Raw genomic sequence first — 16,054 nt, 5'->3', positions numbered from 1 at the left:
TTTCAATTGTCACAGATGCTTTGGCTCACCAGCTAGTGAGTGCCATCCCAAGGAGCATTTCTGCTACTGCTGTAAGCTCATTAAAAGAGACGCTTTAGAAGCTGAAGACAGACTCATATTAAGAAAACTAAAGTCCAATCAGCTTTTAAAGGCAAGTCCCCTTTCCAGCCTGTTTGGAAAGTGGATCAGTCAATTTCTGGGTCTCAGATATACAATAGATTTCCAAGAAACAATAGCTAACGGATCTGTAGTTAATTCTAGCAGCACTGTATCTTGAAATGTCCATTCTTTGGAAGGAACTAAAAGGCTTGCTCTTAAATTTTTTGCTCATAACCATAAACCACTCAGTTCCAGTATGTCTATGCACAGTGCCCAAACAGCTGGTATGGAATCGTGCTTTGTTTAAGATCCATATTGAGTTTAACATGGACACTCTGACTTGAATATGTTCCACCAAGGCCCTTCTTCTCCCAAAAAGCAGTGATCCTTTGGCCTTCATCTAGATTTTTAGGACATTATAGGCTGTGAAAGTGCAAGACATCCCTCTGTACAAACCAGTCAGAGTCTCAGCCATGGTTCAATTTTCCTGGACAAAGTGGCAAACCTGCATGTTTAAGGAAATATGAAAATATGGTTTCCTCTCATTTTTGGACTCCTACATAAATAAAAATTTCTGAAGTCACAACTATGTTTTTTCAGCATGACTGTCACAGCAGATGTTGTTATTGAAGGTATCATAAGCTGTCCCTTCTATGCAGCTCATATTGTTTGTAGATATGTGTGATTAAGCAGCTGTATAAAGTTATCTAATGGTGTATGAAACGCTCTGGAATAAAAACCTGTGTTAATTAGACAATAACTGATGCAACTAAATTAAGTGAAGACATTTCTATCTTCCATTTCTCTTTTAATATCTTCTATCTGTGGTCTATTTATGTTGTGTGGTTTTGTTTTGTTTTTTTTTATTAGAGGACAACAATGGATGGTCTCTGCAATTTGATAAACATTATACAAAGGACAAATACAATAAACTGAAATCTCTGTATGCATTTCAGACAAAGACACCTGAGTGCTGTAAGTAATTACTTGAGTGATTATTAATGATGATTCCTAGAAAGAAATACAGAGCAAATATATGTTTAGCAGGAAATTTAGTGCTGTTTCATTTATAGTAAAACTGAATTAATATCTCAAATGAATGAATGCTAATTTGAAGCTAATTTTAGTTCTGTTAAGGATGATTCATTTTCTGAAAGAGAAGTGTCAAACATATTTTAATTAGCATATGCCAATTAAGAGGGCAATATAAATGTTTATCTAAATATTTTGATACTGCTGGAGAGACCATGGAACTGGCATATATTTCAGAGTGAAATGAAGGCAGCATTGCTCCCAGTTCACTTCTTTGTACATCAAATGAAATTAGCAAACCCCCTCCACTTATGCAGGTCTTTGAACAGATTTTTTGATTCTGCTATCTATTATGATGAGCAAAGACTCCCTGATCCATTTTTGACCCATTTTTGACAATAGAATTGTGCTCCTTCTGGTAATAAGGATTCTGAATAATCTAAAGAAGTGCTGCAAAAATCCCATGCCAGATTCCTGTATATCATGCCTAAGGTTCAAGAGCTCTTCCAGAGGTGATACCATTTTTATGCCCCTTTATACTTAGATTTATTGTTAGAGTCCTCCCAGGTTGAAATCAAATCTGTAAAAGCATGTGCCTTAATTGTGTTTAACAGAGCCTGCTATTTCTGTCTTTGTGCTCGTTGTTCTTTCATACCATAATTCTTGTTTCCACATCCCATCACACCACACATCCCACCTTTTGCCCCGACCATGTTCTTGTTCTCCTGCAGTGGCTGGGGATGTGCCAGCAGAGTGTACCTGCCAAGGGCTGGAGGTCTTCTGTGATGCTGCCAAATTACGTGCTGTCCCATCAGTCTCTTCAAACATAACCATAATGTAAGTAGAGGAGTAACCTGGTCTCTTGCTCTGTTCAGGTTTTATTGTCAACACTACAGCTTTTTTTACAGCTACAGCCTTATAATTATGACCAGCTGATGCTTGGGAGGCACTGTGTCTCTCTGTTGACAGGTAATTTAATATTTTAAATAGAGATTTTCTTTACATAAAAGAGGAGAAAAGAAATTAAGAAACCAAAAAACTCTGTGAACTGATCATTTCATGTTTGTAACAGTGACTTGAGCTACAAACAGTTTCAGGATATCTAATGAAATCTTCAAAAGAAATGCTTCCCTTTAAGATACTGTTTCTTATTCTTTGATTCTGTCAATATTCCTAGTCTGTGCTCCTGTCTATAAAGTCAATAACTTGAATTTGAACTCGGTGGAATGCCCTCCTGGAGCAAATCTATTCAGTTCTCATTTGATGTCTCTGAATACGCTGTTATTTAAAAGGATTTAATGCAGGCTGAGTCATCATGCAGATACGTATGTGTAAGCCAAACTTTTTTTTAAGAGACCAGGATATGGTTGATGTGAACTTGATTTGCACGTTGCTGTTTGAGAGTCGGTTTTAGGTGCGGTGAGCAGGGAGCAACATCCTGTGTCCTTACCTGAGGATCTCTCCCATAGATCTGGGTCATGGATCTTTCCTTTTGGTACCAGTCTCTGTTCAGATGTGGCTGAAGTTCTCCTTGTTGGGTCCATGTTCAAATACTGCAACACTTCATAACAAAAACTGATGTGGAATGTCAAACATCTATTTAAACTGGCGTCTGGCTCAGGGTTGAAAAAGAGTTCAAAAATCCTGACCCGGTTCTAGCTGTAGAAAAAGCAGGGAGTTGTTTCAGCTGGCTTTCAGGCTAAATTCTCTTCTAATCAAACCATGTCCTGAAGGAATTTTGTTCTTGACAAGACACTTGATTGTCCCCAGTGGAGATGGAACGTAGGGACATATGGACTGGGAAATAAGCTCTATATTTGAGTTTTGCATTTGAGTTTTGAAATAAATCTGTATTTTAAATTCAAATCTTTTTAATTCTTAGATCTAACTATTATTTTGTCAATATTTCCTGGGGACATGGATTTTTTTTTTATTATAATATATTTTTCTTACTGTTTAAATATAAGCATACAGAAAAACAGAAGTAGCATGTTCAGATGGTTTCATGTTGCTTTTGTTATTTAGCAGTGTAAGAGCTGACCTTATTAAATAACAAAAGCACTGTAGGAACCTGGGACAGTGGTTTTACTGTATGCATTCATTCCTACAGGTCTCTTCAGAGGAATCTGCTAAGGAAACTTTCTGCTGATGTTTTCAAGAAATACCAAGATCTTAAAAATCTGTAAGGGATTACTATAACATAAAATACCTATCTAGTGCCTTAAATATTCATCCTTTACTTCCCCCATACATACACATTTTTTTAGTTTAACATTTAAGCTTAACATTTAAGAAACAAAAGTGTGGTTTTGAGCTTAACATTTAAGTAACAAAGTCTGGTTTGTCTCACCCTTTGGTACCTCATGTGTACCCTGTTTGGCTCAAGTACCTTGATTTGACATCTGTCTTTTTGCAAAACCATAATTTCTGCATATTTAATGGTTTATGTTTATAGACTGATTTATACCAGAAAAACACTAAATTTTGATTTTGTCTGAATGATGTTACATTTATAATAAACAGTAATATGCCAAAAAAAATTAAAATAAGTTAATCAATTTGTTCTGTAAAAAAACTTTTTGAGTTTTGGAAACTCAAACTTCTCGTTATCATGGGAAGTTCATTCCCATGGCACATGGTTTTACTCCTAATTATGCCTGGTACTGATTTGATAATGCCCAACAAGTCCAATGATTATGGCAATACTATATTGTGTTATGTTTCCCAGTGTGTAACATATATGCTGTTCAAAAATTATAGCCTTTAACAAGATTTCTTTCTATAAAAGTAGTGAAATAAAAATTGAAGCCTAGAGTATGGCTTCTGTGTAATCTGTTCAAAGTGTTCTTTCATGGGAACTGTGCTACGCTGCAGCACCATCTTGTGTTCTGAAAGTTAAGTGCCATTATGTCCCTTAAATTCCTGAAAGGTAAGTTTTCACTAAAAGAAATAAACCCATACCTATCTGTAGAAAACATTTGTTTCTAATAGCAACTTCACACCCTTCTGATAGATAATTTTGCATTTTCCAAAAGGTCTTGAGCAGCGTTTGACAGAAACCCACTTTGTAAAAGCCAATGTCTGATATCTTACTGCTTTCTAGCAGGAATGCCTCTAGATGCTTCATTAGCTAGAATTTGATTTAAAGGACTTACGTTTAAATATTCAGAGAATAATGTTATAATGCCTTAAAATTATTTGAAGAAGACTTGGCATTTGCAGTGGATATTTTTCAACTCATTACTTCATCAAAGTAGCTAAAGAAATCCAGAACAAAAGAAAAATATCTTTAGTTTTCAGAAGATGAATAAGATTTGCTGTGGATTTTTAAATCTACTATCTTACAAATGCAGTATTTTAAGAATTCTCTGGTACCACACAAAAAAATCAGAAATTATTTTAATTTTGCATTTACTCTGCAAAATTTTGATCATAGCAGAGATCTGGGTAAACAGAGAGATCAGGTCACACAGGTGAGCACTGCAAGGTTAGGACCTAATCAAGGAAGTTGCAAACAGCCACTCTGCTGTTCATCTTTGGTGAAGCAAACATCCATGGGAATGATTTTTGTAATTTTGCTCTCTTTGTGAATTTCTTTAAAAACAACCTTGCAATCTTTGCAGCTGTAGCTGTGAAATGGTTATTGTCAGATTCAAGGTGTAACAAATAAAACAGCTTCTTTTAAAGTATTAAATGTGCATTCAGTTTAGCTGATAGATTCTAATTGGTTACTTGTGCTTGTTTTAACTTTGCTTGTTTAAAGAATAAATTGTTTTGGTTTTGTATCTTCTCAGGTATCTTCAGAATAATAAAATCAGAGCTGTATCTGCACGTGCTTTCAAAGGTTTATACAACTTGACAAAACTGTAAGTATTGCTTTTAGAATACTGAAGTAAAAAGCAGCAGGCAGAGCTCTGAGAGTCTCTCTCTCTACCTGATTGCATATTAGGAACTTGCTAAGTGTCCAAAACTTTAGTTCAATGATTGAATTGAGAAAGCAAAGACAAAATAAGAGGTCTCTGTACAAGTTTATCCAGCAGGACAGTAGTTTGAAAAGAAAAGCTGGGTCCATACTTCAATCCTATTCCCCAAATCCTCAGAATGGAAGAAGTAGACAGGATGGTAGTTATCCTGTAGAATGCCAAAGAGAATGAAGAAGGAGTAAAATGAAACCAAGAGCTTGTGATGGGTGAAAATTCTTTAACATGGTGTTTTGCTTTACAAATGCAATTCAAAGTAAACACAATAGGTGATGAAAGGAACACTTTTTTCTTTATTTTGCAGCAACTTTTTGAAAGGTGCTTCTAACTTTTAAGGGAAATGATCATTGAAAGATACAACACAAGTTGCACTGATTGGTTCAGAACTTTTACTGCAATGTTTTCAGAAGGAAAGTTTTACAAAGCTGTACCTCTTGTTCTTTCCATCACACAAGTGTGGCTAATTATCTGTTATTACAGCTGCTGTTATTATCTTCCCAGACCATTTATTCTACCTCTCCCCATTCATTTTCAGCCTTTCTTTCTCCATTTTTCTGGTATCTATATTTATGACTATTATCCTTAACAGAGACTGAATGGGATCCTGGAAACTTTCATGGAACAAATAACTCCACAAAAGGAAACTGGAAAGGGTCTAAAATATGACACAGTGAAAATATTTAGCTGCCTGTGCTTTCTTATAGATAAGACAAAGTGCTGTACATAATTGCTCTTAAAATCCTCACTAGAGAGTACTGCATTGCTCTCAAACAACAGCATGAAAATTAACATAGTCAAAAAAAATTATGAACAAAATAGGAATATTCTGGTAAATTATCAAGGAAAAAGAATTTTAAAACTGATTTTCATATGTCTGCTGCTAAATAATTATTTCATTCATTCATCTTTGGCTGGTCTTGTTTTAGATACCTGAGCAACAACAAGATAACGAATTTGGAGCCTTTTGTGTTTGCAGACCTCCACAGACTTGAATGGCTGTATGTTGTTTTCTTATTTGTATATTTATTTACTCAATAAATAATTAATTTTATATATATAAATAGAAATACTTTGATTCCTTTCATTTTTGTGCATGGCATTACTTTATGCTAGCTAATAACTAAGGAACTCCTGTTACACTGTGCAAAGTAAAATTGCTATTGGCTTGGGTGAGAGCAGAAAATAGTTCTTGAGCCTTAATGGCTTCAATGATTGTTGACTTATATCAATAGTAAACAATGTTTATTAGCAATTGCTTGTTACAAATGAGTATATTAAATAACCCAAGTACCATAAAACAGTAGACAGATATTTTTTGAGCAGGTCTTTTCCTGTAAATAGTGCTTAAAATGTCCAGAAAATTCACTGTCATAACTGTCATTTCAGTACTGTCATACTGAAATATTGGCTTATTGCTACTTCTCAGAGAGATTTTGATTAAGTTATTAAAAATAAGCAAATAATATGTCTTATATTCTTCTGCATGTTTGAGATTGTTGGATTGCCACAGAGTACTGTTAGGTTGTGCTACTTTGTTTTTACGGATAGTCCATTCCAAGTGTCTTGATGAAAGGATTCAAATGCCTCAAAGGAAAGCACTTTTCAAAGTTGAAAGAAATTATCTTCTCTAAGTTACTTTTTTTTTTATTAATTTTCTCTGAAAGTAAATTAATTCAATTAATATCTTAACATGTCAAGGAACTGTGTGTTAATTTTTTTTAAGTAGTTTGACTGGACTATTGAAAAAATTCACTACAAAGCTTGCTACCTTTTATTATCTCTTCAATTTAAGACTGACGTCAATTACCAGTCTGATACATATTTTGGTGTAATTTATAGGATAATTGAAAACAACAGGATAAATCGGATCTATCCCTTAACATTCTATGGTCTCAAATCCCTTATTCTTCTGTAAGTATGAAACAAGATTTTAAAAGTGCTGTTTAAAAGAACAGAATAGGAAGGGCATACGCATATAAAAACCTTTTTACACCACTGTGCTTGCTCACCCCAGAGTGCTGGCAGTACGCCTGCAGCTTTCTGCCAGCCAGGTGAAATGTGCTGGAGTAAGAGGACTTCAGGAGCAGTGGACACGCAGTGTCTGGAAAAGTATAGGGAGAAGGGTGGAGAAAATGATAGAAGGTGTCACTGAGAGGGTCGAGGCAGCTGCAGCACTGGGTTCCAGGTGTGACAGAAGGGGTCCCATAGTCCCTGTCCCCACCAGCAGCCCGACCCCCCTCCCCAAGACCCTGTCTATGACCTGCCACTGCCCTCTCCAGCCTCAAAGATGAGAGACCCTCTTCTTCTGCATCCCAGAGGGAAACCTCCCTCCACATCCCACTTCCTCCAGCACCCATAGAAGTTCCATGTTCTGACTGAACAGTAGATTTGTATTGGATTGCTGCATTTCATTTTAATAGCAATGAAGTGAAGTGAACATCTTTCCTTTACCTGGTCATTAGCAAGCTAAGGATAAAATACTGCTGCACAGAACGCCATAGGGAAAATATGTGGAAGTTGAAGAAAATAATACTACTTTCAAAACTGTTCAAGATTGGAATGGTTTATTTTTCAGAAGTACATAAGAGATATGATTTTTTTTTTCTATAATGTAACTGTTCAAACATAATCAGCTGTATTATTCCTCTTTTTTTTTCTTTTTTTTTTTAGTGAGATGATGAATAATTCTCTTGCTCGTTTGCCTGATAAACCTCTGTGCCAATATATGCCAAGATTAAACTGGCTGTAAGTCTACCTTATTTCACTGGAGAAATATTATTTTGATGTTCCTGCTGGGTCACTGGCCTGAAGTCATCAGTTAAGTGTGCAGAAGTATTACATGTCTGCCTCTCTCTCTCTCTCTTCTGTGTAGTCAAGTTCTGGTAGTATTTTTCTTCAGTTACCTTAGAATAAGTGCCTGAATTTATTTTCAATGATTGATGGGGTCCTTTTCTATCTCAGAGACCTTGAAGGCAACCATATCCATCATGTGGGAAATGCCACTTTCATCTCCTGCAGCACTCTAACTGTACTGTAAGTAATTGGATATGCTAGCTAGCCAGAGTGAGATCTGCTAATACCGAACAGTCAAGTGTTTCATTACAGCAAATATAAAAGTTTCCTGAGTATTATGGCTATTTATCTCTTGAGGATATTAAATTAAAATGTTTGGTTTGAGGTGAGCACCACACAGAAGTTTATATTTTACAGCAAAGTTGAGCATTAAATGTGTAACTAGACTTTACTGAAGAGACTTTAGCGGATACTAAGATTTAAAAATTTTTATTACAACTTTTTTATGAGATCTGTTATAAAGATCTCATAATGAGAACCAGCAAACATACAAAATACATAGCTTGTTACTTATTTTGATTGGCTGGTGGGTTGGCTGGCTAGTTAAATTTAGAATTTTCTCCAGAGCTTCTTCAGTGATGATGTAACCATCTTCAGAAAATCCGTTCTACTTTTTGGTAGATCAGTAGGCTCCATGGTGTGTGTCACTTTCAATTTTTAACTCTTCTGCATTTCCTGTTCTTGGCTTTCTCATTGTTTTTATAATCCAGATAGTTCATTTAAGGAATAAGCTGGGTGGCAGATGAAGTGAGGGAGAATGAAAAGTTGGACAACATTGTGCCTGTGTCTGAGACATGATTAGATCACAAAGCCTTCCAGCCCACTTAATCTTCCTCCTCCCCTCAGTCAATTTGCACCAGCCTTCCACGGGTGTCTGTGTATATGTGTGTATCTATTTAGATATATGCAGAAGCACCTGCATGTATGGGATGTATAGGCAAAAAAAAAGTTATTTGCCAAATGATAAAATGGCAAATTTCTAGATGAAATTAGCTTTTTAACTGAATTGGGAAAATATTTGAAGATGCAGAGAACAGAGTTTCAAACTTTATAAAACCTTATCACCAAAATCAAATAGGGACCAAGAAGAGGCAACGTAAATTTGTTTTATTTTTTCAGGGTGATGAGACGAAATAAAATCAGCTCCCTGAACGAAAACAGCTTTTCTTCTCTCCAGATGTTAGATGAATTGTAAGTAGATTTCTTTTCTTATTTGTACAAGTCACACAGGTTTGTGATTTATATTAGAAATACCATTCATCATAAATTCTGTTTCATATAACATGCTCTGTAGATGGCATCCTTCCTTAGGGTATTTTTTAAAAAATATATATTGAACAGGAAATAAATAATCAATAAAATACTTTGTCTGTATCAACCCCATTGGGGCTTTTCTCACATTATGTTCCTTGAGTAGAATAATATTAATTATTCTTGTATCACTACAATCTAGGTGCATGTGTGCCTTCAGTGTCTTTTAGGCCATTTGACAGTTTTGGTTGGGCAAAGACTTTTCCTCTGTTATTAGGATTTCTGCATTGTGAAAGTAAGGTGAAAGGTAGTGATAAAAAAAACAGAGTAAAGATGTGCTGTTTAGCCCATGTGGAAGAATTCCCATCATGAAAAAATATATTTCATTAATTTTTAAGCTTCTACAAGCCAAATTAATGGTATTTTACTTACTTTTTGATGGAAATAAAATAACAATAAATTATGTATCTAATAGTATGCCTGAACTAATGAGACAAAACTAGATCTGATAGATCTAGCTTCCCACCTTGTTTTAGCATCATTCTTTTATAGTCCAGATTCCTGATAACCTATAGAGCAAATAATATCCTATTTGGCAAATAAAACTGTGTATATTGAAACTGCAAAGCTATTCAGTAAAATTACTGTGTCTAGTAAGAACTTACTGTAACCTGTGTGTTTCTGCAGAGATTTGGCTAGCAACAAGATTGAATCACTTCCTCCATATATATTTAAGGAACTAAAGGAGCTTTCACAACTGTAAGGATTCTTGTTTATTATTATACATAACTGTGTATTCCTCATTTGATATGATGCTTTTAGTCATATGTGCCCGGAAACAGAAGATCACATTTGTTTGTATATATCATTTAAGTTCTGCCTAAAAAACACACCAATAGCAATTTTATATAGCACTTTTTCCAGAATAATTTTGTGAAAGATGTGCATTTCCATGTCCCAAAATACAGCATGTTCAAATTCTACCTATTTCTAGATCTTGTTAGTACATACCAGATGAGTTATGCTAGCTACATCATGAGAAATTAATTATTTCATGGGAATGCTAATGAGATATCAGGATTGTAAAAGTAGATTGACTTTGTTTTTAGGACAAGCTGTAAGGAATGTGGCCAAAGTTACCTCTGTTGTATTTACAGGAACCTTTCTTACAACCCCATCAAGAAAATACAAATAGACCAGTTTGATTTTCTAATTAAACTCAAATCCCTGTAAGTATCAAGTTTTTATATTTTAGCTATATTTTCATTGTGATTATGCACATCTCCCTCAGTGGGATAAGATCCAGAATTTATTTTGTGAGAAATTGCCCCTGAAGAGTTATGGGGGAGTTTTTGTAGGTGCAGTAACACAGCAGCTCTAACTTGAATTCTGCCAGCAGAGCTCCTCCTAAAACTCTGAGGTAGGACAGCAAGAATCTTGCAAATCTGAAATTGTGTTGCATTAGATTTAAGCACATCTTCATTGGTCACTTCATGTCTGAAGTGACCATCTTGGTGTATAGCACAGCATTGATTCTTGTCAGACATCACTTCAAAATCATAGAATAGTTTGTTTTGGAAGTGACCTTTAAAAGTCCTCTAGTTCAACTCCTGCAATGAGCAGGGACATCTTCAACTAGATCAGGTTGCTCAGAGCTCTGTCAAGACTGACCAGGAATGTTCTCAGGGATGGAGTATCTACCACCTCTCTAGACCACCAATTCCAGTGTTTCACCACCTATTCATAAGAAATTTCTTCCTAATATCTAGTCTGAATCTACAATTTTTCAGTTTAAAACCATTAGCCCTTGTCCTATTGCAACAGGCCCTGCTAAAAATGGTTGTGGAGTTTAAAAACCAGATGTTTTCTTGGACAGAAGTGCAGTAGGAGTTTATGATTTGACCTGACATGATTATGTGTGAGCTGTAGCCAGCAGTACGCGTGCCTTTATCAATCAGACCAGCTTCCTCACAGTGACCGGAACACCCTGGCCAAATTCAGCTAAATTTGGTAAATGGCTAATGAACTGAAAATACTAAATCTGTATAAGTGTCATGAAAAGAAGCAGCTGAGCACAGAAAATAATAACCAATTACCTCCTTAACAGTCAAGCTACAGCATGATTTTATCCTTTTATCTATTATTCAATACCAAAGAACCCATACAACTCAGTGATTATGGTCTTCCATGGTTTTTAGTCACAAAAACCTGTTAAATCTTGAGATAGATCCATAGGCAACAGTATTTTGGTTTGTTTGTAGAACACCAGTTACTTCTTTATCTGTTTGAAATAGTTCAAATAGTTGGGGAAAGCACTCCCTAGGATTCATTGCAGCACTTAAATAAAAGTAGCACACTTCCACGCTGGGGCTTTCTCATGTCTATCAGAAATACTGCCTACCAACCCACATCAACTAACTAATGTCTGTACTTTTCTCCATTTTTGCCTCAATATGTTCAGAACTCACATGAATATTACAATCAAATCTTTGAACAATAAATCCAAATAAGGCTCTCCACAAGGAGAAGCAAAGACCCCTGACCAGTTGCACCTCTAACCAGAGAATGAGATGGATTGGAAGAATACAGAACCTGAAGTTCTAAAATAACATCTTACAGAGTTAAATTTATTGACCTAGCACTGTGGGGAAAAATATATTGCTGCTTTCATATATATGTATATATGTGTATATGTGTATGTATATGTATATATGTATGTATATGTATATATGTGTGTGTGTGTATGTATATGTATATATGTATGTATATGTATATATGTATATAAAATTTGAAATAAGGAATCCCACCTGTGTGTCACAAAAAAGCCAGCTTTTTTTTTTCTTACATGCTATGTTCTGTGTCCCAGCTTCCTGCTGGTTTTGGTATAACAAAGACTGAGTTCTTGGTTTGGGTCTTTTGCCCAGTAAAGCACTCCTTGGGATAAAAGAATGTGTAAAAATATTACTGTTAGAACAAGTTATTATTTTGCCAGAGATGATGCAAGAACATCAGTAGAATGGTACTTTGAAAGGGCAACATATTAATCAGACATCAGACACGAATTCTCATGACTGAGAGCAGCGCTAAGAGTTCTCTTCATGAATCTGGAAGACCACTGAATGTATTACATTTACTTGCAATTCCTTTTTGTTCCACTTCAGATTTTACACAGCATTTTTGGTCAAGTTTCAAAGGGTTGACAGATTAGATGCAATTAAAGTTCTTCTCTAGTTTCCTATGATCATAAAATCACAACTAAATGCTCCTAAAATTCAGATTTTTACTACTGAGTTTCTGTGGCCTTTTACTGAGAATTTATTTTTACAGCAGCTTGGAAGGCATTGAAATTGCAAACATCCAGAGGAGAATGTTCAGACCTCTGAGAAACCTTTCCCACATGTAAGTAGATTATTTTAGAAAGTTTGTTTTCTTTGGCCTGAATTTTACAATTATGGAATACTGGAAAATTGAAAGCAAAGGTGTATGAAAAGCAGCATGTGAGCAGTTGTCAAATTTTGACCATTTTTTATTTATTTTTCTTCTTTCAGAACATGTTTTCTGAGTAGTTACTAGATAGTTTTGATGTTCTGACAACCAATCTAGAATGATCTCTCATCTGTTTCTCACAACCAGATATTTTAAGAAATTCCAGTACTGTGGGTATGCTCCTCACGTGCGCAGCTGCAAACCCAACACCGATGGGATTTCCTCCCTCGAGAATCTTTTAGCTAGCATCATACAGAGAGTGTTTGTCTGGGTGGTATCTGCCATTACCTGCTTTGGGAACATTTTTGTTATCTGCATGAGGCCCTACATCAGATCAGAGAACAAGCTGCATGCCATCTCCATAATGTCTCTATGCTGTGAGTAGTCCATATCTAGAATGTTTTCAGTCTGCATGTATGATATTTGTAATAATAGTATAGGGACATATTTCCAGCATTGGATTAACTCCACTTTTATGATGTTACAAATGAAAATATAAAATGCTGTGACGTATGTACCAGGGGGTCCCATTAAATGCCTTTGGCAGCTGGGACATTCCAAAGGTTTCATGTTTGATTTTCATTCTGTGGGAATTCCAAAAAAATTCCCGCTTTGTCCAGCAAGAAGTAATAAAATTCCAGTATTTCAAATGCCCTCGAACCTTAATTTTACTATGCATTTCTCAGTAAGTAGTGATTTCTGCATGTAATTATTATGTTCAAATATTCTATTCTTTGCACAAACAAAAGGTTGTTAATGCAAATATAGCAAATTAATCTATCCTAGCTCCCCAATATTAGGAATTGGGGTGGGGTTTTTTATTTTGATCCTGAAAGCAGTACAAGTTTTTGGATTAACTACTTGGCAGTACAATCACTACAATCCTGAGTCTCTCATTACGGGAGAGTCTATGAGGATGGCACAAATGCAATTAGATACATTTTGAAAGGTATATATTGTATAAAATAATTGCAACATTTCTAAATGCAGCATGTCAGTGATTTTCAAATTTTGTTTTTCCCATAGACATAATCTGAATACTATGTAAAATTTTTAAGAACATACCCCAGAAGCCTTCAGTTCTCTGCTGACAGGTCATCACCCCTTCCTAGTCTTAGAAGGCTATGCACATGAGTTTTGAACTGGCATAACGTGGGGAAAAAAAAAACTTTGAATCCAGCAGAGATGGCCTACTCCAAGGAAACGATCTTAAACCAAATGTTAACATAGAAATAAATAAAGAAATAAGACCTAATAAAAAAGAGTTGCAAGAATATTTCTATAAATAAAGCTGTATATTTTTCTATTTGCAAACTAATTTTACCAGACCTTTAAAAAATGGAAACGAGTATGAAACATGGACTGTCAGTCCAAACAAAAAGGAAAACAAAAAAAGGAAAAATAATATAGAATCATAGTGCTTTAATTGTAATCATAGTAGTATTCCAGATGTAATATTGGTTTTATATCTGTGTATTAGCTAACTTGTAAGTAGATACTTATATATATATATATATATTTATGTGTGTGAGTGTATGTTTTCCAATATACATATAAAGAGAGAATGGGGAATTCAGATGTGTAAATAATGATGTTAAGCACTGTGCCCACAGGTGCTGACTGTCTGATGGGAATATATTTATTTGTGATTGGAGCTTTTGATCTTAAATATCGTGGAGAATACAACAAGCACGCTCAGTTGTGGATGGACAGTATTCACTGTCAATTGGTTGGATCGCTGGCTATTCTGTCTACAGAGGTGTCAGTCTTACTGTTGACTTATCTGACTTTGGAAAAATACATCTGCATAGTTTATCCTTTTAGGTGTTTGAAGCCCAGAAAATGCAGGACAATTTCCATTTTGGTTCTTATTTGGATAATCGGGTTTGCTGTTGCTTTTATCCCACTGAGCAATAAGGAATTTTTCAGGAACTACTATGGCACCAATGGCGTCTGTTTTCCTCTTCACTCAGAACAATCAGAAAGTTCAGGAAGTCAGATTTACTCTGTTGTGATTTTCTTAGGTAAGTTGCATTTCTTCTTTATGTATTACTCAATCTGCAAAGGAACCAAGTTTTCAAACAAATAAGATAGCTGTGACGTTCACACCTCCTTGGATTTAGATGCTCCAGCAAGCATTTAAAGACTATTTCCAATATAAATACTTTACTGAAGAAGATGTGTACCTACTTATCTTAAAATGAATGAGGGGCTGAGAAAGCAGAAAGAAATTATTGACCATTATGTTGTTGAATTAATAGGGAAATAGAGCAATATTAAGGCCAGAGAACTATTTAGTTTTAACCAGATGGCAGTCATTTGCCAGTTATCAGTGAATAAAACGAATACTTGAGTAGAGGCAAAAATTCAGCCTTCAGATGAGGACAGACTCAGATTTTCTGACCACTTAATTCCATGGGACTAGCATTTTAGATGAAATATTCTTCTTTATTACCCAGACTGCAAATAGGTGATGTAGAATTGCCATTATGTTTTTACGGTATAATTAATTTTAATTTTTAAACAGGTGTCAACTTGGCAGCTTTTATCATCATTGTGTTTTCCTATGGGAGTATGTTCTACAGTGTTCACCAGACAGCTATTATGGCTACTGAAATTCGGAATCATATCAAAAAAGAGATGATCCTTGCTAAACGTTTTTTCTTCATTGTATTTACCGATGCACTATGTTGGATACCTATTTTTATTTTGAAACTCCTTTCTTTACTTCGAGTAGAAATACCAGGTATGTCCTTTCTTTTATGAGTCTGCATCAACAGTGCCTGCATGAAATGTTTCTTCTACCTCAGAAGAAAAATAATTTAATGAAATTAATTATATTGCTGCAGCTAACTTCATGTTCTATATCTAGATATATGTACACACAATATAATGAACTATATACTTTTGCTATTTAATTTAACTATATTACTATAATCATGAAAGATTAGTCACCTTTGACTTACATACAAAAGTCAAAAATTCAAATCATTCAAGTCTGTCTGCATATAATATCTATAAAGTGTGCAAAATATATTTGAAAATCAAGGCTGAGTTGCATTGGCTTTTCTCATGTTAGGACTTTTTCTGGTTCTGTTGCCTAAATATCTCAGGACCATATAGTATTTTCTATCTTGATTTAATAATATATCTTATTCTGAAATAATTTTATTTTACAAGCTGGTATTTATAGTTCAACTCATTAAGTTACATAAAGCTCTGCTTATCTTCTTCATGCTGTGAATATATTCCCATGTAAAGATAGTGTAACCTAAAAGATTAAAATTGCACCTTAATTTTTTCCTTCTCTTTTCGATACCATTAGATGCCAGAAAAAAAAAGCTTCTTCATGT

At 35.0% G+C, this 16,054-nt stretch overlaps 1 protein-coding gene across 1 annotated transcript in view; it reads left to right on the top strand.

Annotated features, from left to right (window-relative positions):
* Positions 1 to 16,054, top strand: part of RXFP1 (relaxin family peptide receptor 1) — a 46,842-nt gene that overhangs the window by 27,693 nt on the left and 3,095 nt on the right. The window contains exons 3-17 of the mRNA XM_014258647.2: positions 970 to 1,074; positions 1,863 to 1,968; positions 3,242 to 3,313; positions 4,926 to 4,997; positions 6,038 to 6,109; positions 6,951 to 7,022; positions 7,782 to 7,856; positions 8,073 to 8,144; positions 9,084 to 9,155; positions 9,903 to 9,974; positions 10,373 to 10,444; positions 12,543 to 12,614; positions 12,849 to 13,078; positions 14,315 to 14,725; positions 15,229 to 15,447. Of these exons, the coding sequence (XP_014114122.1) occupies positions 970 to 1,074; positions 1,863 to 1,968; positions 3,242 to 3,313; positions 4,926 to 4,997; positions 6,038 to 6,109; positions 6,951 to 7,022; positions 7,782 to 7,856; positions 8,073 to 8,144; positions 9,084 to 9,155; positions 9,903 to 9,974; positions 10,373 to 10,444; positions 12,543 to 12,614; positions 12,849 to 13,078; positions 14,315 to 14,725; positions 15,229 to 15,447 (1,794 nt within the window). The remainder of the gene's footprint in view (positions 1 to 969; positions 1,075 to 1,862; positions 1,969 to 3,241; positions 3,314 to 4,925; positions 4,998 to 6,037; positions 6,110 to 6,950; positions 7,023 to 7,781; positions 7,857 to 8,072; positions 8,145 to 9,083; positions 9,156 to 9,902; positions 9,975 to 10,372; positions 10,445 to 12,542; positions 12,615 to 12,848; positions 13,079 to 14,314; positions 14,726 to 15,228; positions 15,448 to 16,054) is intronic.

Source organism: Pseudopodoces humilis, chromosome 6 (assembly GCF_049639895.1).
Source record: "Pseudopodoces humilis isolate 2021_Gansu_Grassland_sample_001 chromosome 6, ASM4963989v1, whole genome shotgun sequence".
Lineage (NCBI taxonomy): Eukaryota > Metazoa > Chordata > Aves > Passeriformes > Paridae > Pseudopodoces > Pseudopodoces humilis.
Note: the sequence above shows the minus strand (reverse complement) of the source record. Positions and strands in the feature narration are given on the sequence as shown.